The 5,876-nt window shown below is 39.2% G+C and overlaps 1 protein-coding gene across 2 annotated transcripts in view; it reads right to left on the minus strand.

The window, feature by feature from the left end:
- Window positions 1-5,661, minus strand: part of LOC115226730 (phosphotriesterase-related protein) — a 49,682-nt gene extending 44,021 nt beyond the window's left edge. The window contains exons 1-2 of one of the 2 annotated variants that reach the window (XM_036515205.1): window positions 5,506-5,661; window positions 4,557-4,620 (exon numbers count right to left, since the gene is read on the minus strand). In XM_036515205.1, the coding sequence (XP_036371098.1) occupies window positions 4,557-4,584 (28 nt within the window). In that variant the 5' untranslated portion in view covers window positions 4,585-4,620; window positions 5,506-5,661. The remainder of the gene's footprint in view (window positions 1-4,556; window positions 4,621-5,505) is intronic. The other variant, XM_036515206.1, reaches the window with a different exon arrangement.
- Between the last annotated feature and the right edge of the window lie 215 nt (window positions 5,662-5,876).

A 5,876-nucleotide genomic window follows, 5' to 3' on the forward strand; every position in this document is an offset into this window, starting at 1 on the left:
AATCTCAGAACGTAAAAAGCTACAGTAACACCCCCTCTTTGTGGTTAGCCATATTGAGATGGCTATTATACTTTACATCGCTAAAAATGCTTATATAGTTATTTCCCTTACAAACCCGAGCAACGCCGGGCGATACTGCGTAGCCGTATTTGGTCTGTCGTTACGTTCTGAGTTCAAATTCCGCCGAGGTACACTTTGCCTTTCATCCTTTCGGGGTCGATAAATTTAGTACCAGTTACGCACTGGGGTCGATGTAATCGACTTAATACATATGTCTGTCCTTGTTTGTCACCCTTGTGGGTAATAAAGAAATAGGTATTCCGTCTGCCGTTACGTTTTGGGTTCAAATTCCGCCGAGGTCGACTTTGCCTTTCATCCTTTCGGGGTCGATAAATTAAGTACCAGTTACGCACTGTGGTCGATGTAATTGACTTAATCCGTTTGTCTGTGCTTGTTTGTCCCCTCTATGTTTAGCCCCTTGTGGGTAGTAAAGAATAGGTATTCATGATTGCTTTAGTAAAGCCAAGGAAGACTTTAGACTCAACGTAAAACGTGTTAAACGTTTTAAAAAGCAATATGGTGTGTTTTGGAAGTTTAGCAAAATGTTTTAGCTGTAACCAACAGTTCACAAAGTGTGTCTAGGTCTACATCAAAGTTAAAAAAGGTTGGATAGTCACATTTGGAACGTCTTTGATCATAAGAGTGCTCTATCAAGCTAATAACAATTACAACGAATCCTACATGGTCAAGTGATCTGCTAGAAATCGTAGCGAAAGTCTGCCCTCCACCCCTCACCAAATCGCGTTAACGTTTACTTGTCTCAGTCATTGGACAGCGGCCATCCTGGGGCACGCCGTCGAAGGTTTAGTCGAACAAACCAACACATTACTTATTTTTAAGTAGTACTTTTTCTGCCGGCCTCTTTTTGCAGAAACGGGGATGTAAACAAAACACCACCAGTTGTCGTGGTAAGTAGCTTGCTTACCAACCACACGGTTCCGGGTTCAGTCCCATTGCGTAGCACCTTGGTCAAATGTCTTCTACTATAGCCTCGGGCCGTCCAAAACCTTATGAGTGGATTTGGTAGACGGAAACTGAGAGAAGCCCGTCGTGTGTGTATGTGTGTGAGACCATTGCTTGACAACCGGTGTTGGTGTGTTTACGCCCGGTAATTTAACAGTTTGGCGAAAGAGACTGATAGAATAAGTACCAGGTTTTAAAGAAAAAAGTAGTGGGTTCGCTCGGGCCAAAATTTCTTCAAGACGGTGCCCCAGCATGGACGCAGTCAAATGATTGAAACAAGTAAAAGATGGAAGAGATTATACAAATCCGGAATGGAAAAGCTGAAATAGTCCTAATTGTAATCCTCATCATCAAAATATATGAGGAAACAAAGTCGTGAGGCGTGGAATATCCAGATTCGGTTACAGACAAGCTACCTGAAAGGCATTTGTAAAAAATTTCATGAAAAATTATCCATTTTTTTTGGAAGTTATGAGAAACAAAATCGTTGAGATACGCTTGTGTAGATATGCCCCGGCTTCTACACACCCTTAAGACCTCTACATGATAGCTGGACCTGTTAGAAATAGCAGCCAAATCTTCCTAAAATCACAGCCTACTATTATAAAAAAGGGTGCACTGGATGATATGGTCGTGGGGTCCCTATATAAAAGAAAAGATAAGATCGTCATGACTAGAATATTGTTTAGTCTGGAGGCCAAACAAGGTACTTCTCTCTATGAGGTCGCTTGATCGATTAGAAATAGCAACCAAATCTCCCTTAAAATACATTCTGTATCTTTAGAGGGAAAATGGTAATTTGAAGTTCATGGTCTGAAATAGAGAGTCATTTCCAAAGCATAAAATAGTGAGTCTGGTTCATTTTAGTTTGCGAATGAACATAAAGTTTAATTTCGGTGAGATGGGGAAAATGTTTAGGGTTCACTTAGGGCTGGGATTAGGGTTCACTTAGGGCTGGGATTTAGCACTTAGGTTTAGAGTTCAAGGTTAAGATTTAGTGTTAGGGTTGAGTTTAGGAATTAAGGTTAGGGTTAGGATTTACTGTTAGGTTAAGGGGTTACGATAAGGGTTAGGGTTTTGATTCACAGCTTAGGGCTAGGGGTTAAAGGTCGGTATGGTCATGGTTGGAAATTTATAGATGAGTTGAATTTTCTTTATGATGCGCATGATCCATATTTTTAGCGCATGCGTTCAAACCCAAATCGATAAATCAATTGTTTGTAGAAATTTCTGTTCCGGTCCCTTGAAGCCCGATTTTCCCAAACAAAGGATTGGGACACACAGAATAAGGTAACCTCCGATATGCACTCCATCGCTGGAACACCATTGGTCAAAATTCTTGTCTGCATTGCCAACACTGACCGTGCGCTCAGTAACCACACGAGCCAATCAAGGAGCCTCTTACGTGGTTACTAAACACAGAAGAGGTGTGACATAAATCTCAACCAAAACAATTTCAGCAGGCCCACAATTAAAAGCATTCCAACTACGACCATCCTGTTTCTTTTTGAGGTGGGGATTGCATGTTATAATGTCCTATACGACCTTCCTTTTTTAAAGACGGTTGTATGCAATCAAATGTGATTTGACTGCTATTTCTAGCAAATTCAAACTCGTTCGTTTTATGCATTGTGAAGTAGAGTGTGGTACTATAATGTATCATTTAATACCAAGACATACTTATTTTAAAGGATTCCAACCGTGACGGTCCTGCATGAGACAAAAGCAAAAACAGAAAGCTACAGTGAATAATGTACTCTTGGATACACTGGCAATAGACAGGATGGTCATAGATGGAACATTTTTGATCGTAAGTATGCACGATCACGTCTAATATGGGGTTAAACAGCGAAATAATCTTTCAGACTCTTTAAAAGAACCTGCAATTTAGTGCGAGTCTGCAGTGTGATACCGTAGTGTCCTGACGTGGCGATGAGGCGTTGTGTGGGAAGGCGCAGTGGTGCAGCCTTGCATGTGGAAGAGTTCAATGTTTGATAATACGGCACTTGTGGTGTGGCGGTGCAGTAATGTGTGCGTGAGAGAGAGAGAAATTCAAATGTGGTTGTTGCTTAGATCATGCCCGTTGCTTAGGGGGTACAACTGGACGACGGCACTTTCCCCTTTCTCTTCATTGGTGCACCCTTAAATTTAACATTATTACAAATTAGAACGGACCCAAAATATTCTGAAGTGTCCCCAGACACCAAGGTATGGTGACATGCCTGGTTTTAGGTCCGAGTCAGCCCAGATTTAGCAGACCGCTGAACAAAGCCATTCAAACTATAACCATCCTGCCCCTTTTTTTTTTTTTAGGGGCAGTGTTTAGGACTACACTATCTTAAGCAGTCATGGGCCAACCGCGGGCCGCGGGGTTTTCTGAATGACACGCCTAACAATTAAATTACCTTGACTTTTTTTTTTAGCAACGCGGCCCGGTTGATGTCGAGCCATGTTTCATGCGGCCCGCTTCTCGAAAAAGTTATCCATGCCTGATCTAATATGACTGTGATATGAGGGAGATTTGGCTGCGTTTTCGAGCAAGGCGAGCGTTTAAGTAAAGACTTTCTTGTCATGTGGTGCGGCGGTGTAGCTTTCAACACATAACACAAATCAGACTTGATTGCACAAACCAATTACAAAAAGCGTTCCAGCCGTAACCATCCGTCTTTTCCTATATCGGTGATAACATTATCCAACGAAGCCTTCCCCTTTTCAAGCAGTAAAGTAAGATTTCAGGGATATTTAGCCACTATTACGAGCAGGTCGACTTCCACGTCAATTCATGTTGTTTGGTGTTTAGCCCAAGGTCAGCCCTGAACAAGAAGAATTATGACCAAGGATATTGCAACCGTGACCAGCCTGTCTTTTTCCGATGTACAGAAAACCGAAGACCACATTATAGTTAAGACAGTAGTGTATGATTTGGAGGAAGTTTGGTTACTATTTCTAGCAGATCTAGCTTACATTGACCGGTCGCACTTATTAGCGCAATCATGTAAAAACTAACTATAACAAATATCAATGGGAGATTTAGCTGCTATTTTTAACAGACCTAGTTTCCTTCTAGATGTTTACCTTGTTGGCTCATGTTTACATATACAGTAATGTATATTTTGAGGGAGATTTGGCTGCTACTTATGACAAGTCTAGCTACAATGCGGAGGTGTATTCCATTGGCTCATACATAGATGTCATTTGAGGGCAATTTGGCTGCTATTACCAATGTAGAGGCCCATTACATGGCTAATGCATACACAACATAAGAGAATACGATCTGAGGGCGATTTGGTTACTATTACCAATATAGAGGTCAACCACGTTGGCTTATGCATACACTGAGGTGATTTGAGGGGGTTTTGACAGCTATTTCTAACAGGACTAGCAACCACGTAAGCGGCTCCCCCAGTTAAACTTGTATTCTGTAATAGAGTTTCCAGAGAAGAGGCGGCGACGGGGAAGAAGCGGAGAAAAAGACAAGAAAAGCATAAAAAATGAAAGGTATGACATAAACTGATCATTAAAGAAAAACTTACCTGTCTGTATCATTCCTTTCTCTGCCATTGCTGCTGTTATGTTGCTGGTGATGATGATGATGTCCTGCGTGTGCGTGTGTGACAAACAGAGAGAGAGAGCGAGTATGTAAGTGTGAGCTTATTTAAATGTGTGGTGTGTGTGTGTGTGTATACAGAGAGAGAGAGAGAGAGAGAGAGAGAGAAACCTTTGCGTATCGCCTCTTGTTTGCCTTTGGTGACACTAGCAACAGAAAGGCGTGTTATACCTTATATATATGCTTGAGCGTAGCTTATATATATATGTATATATATATATATATATATATTTGACAAGCACAACACAGAAAGTAAATATTAATATATATATCTAGATAGATAGCTAGCTAGCTAGCTAGATATATATATATATATATATATATATATATATATAGATATATATATATAAGATAGATAGATAGATAGATAGATAGAATAGATAGATAGATAGATATAGATAAAGATAGATAGATAGAGATATTTTTTATAGATATGTAATATATAATATATATATATATATATATATATATATATTATATATATATATATATATAGATACTTATTTACTGACTTATTTATAGATATACTACTTTATCAATACAATAATTATATACTATATATGCATGTCAACAAAGACAAAACTATAGATCATATATACATATATATATAAGGCATATTACTCTACCCCTGGTATTTGAGTACTCTTTTTTCCACCTTGTTTCACATTTATGTGTTTACTCCGGTATGTATATATATATATATATATATTATACAGATCTGTATTAGATAACCATAGATATACACTTACACTCACACAAGTATTAAATAGATGTAGTGAGGTGTGTATTTGGGGGTAGTTGTGCGCTTGTGCTTATAACATGTTGCTGTGCTGCAACAGTATAATAATAATAATAATAATAATAATAAACGAGACTCGAATGAAGTGCTTGGTGTAGATGCCTCGAACTCTGCAGTTGAAGTCGGAACTCTCACCAGGGCGCCAGCTGTTTTGAGAAGTCTCTCTTGTTCAGTTGGCTGCTTGTTGGTTGGGTTGGGCTCATATATCTATAGCCCAACAGTGGTGACATCTGTGGAGCGCCTGCATGTGTGTGTGTGTGTGTGTGTGTGCGTACACCACATACATGTGTGTATATATATATATATATATATAAGTATATATAATTATATAGGCATGTATGCATGCACATATATACGTGTTGTACGGATGTGGGTTGGGTACGTGTATAAATATTTATATACGTGCGCATGAATATATGTGTGTGTATATATATATATATATATGTA

Source organism: Octopus sinensis, linkage group LG30 (assembly GCF_006345805.1).
Source record: "Octopus sinensis linkage group LG30, ASM634580v1, whole genome shotgun sequence".
NCBI classification, from domain to species: Eukaryota; Metazoa; Mollusca; class Cephalopoda; order Octopoda; family Octopodidae; genus Octopus; species Octopus sinensis.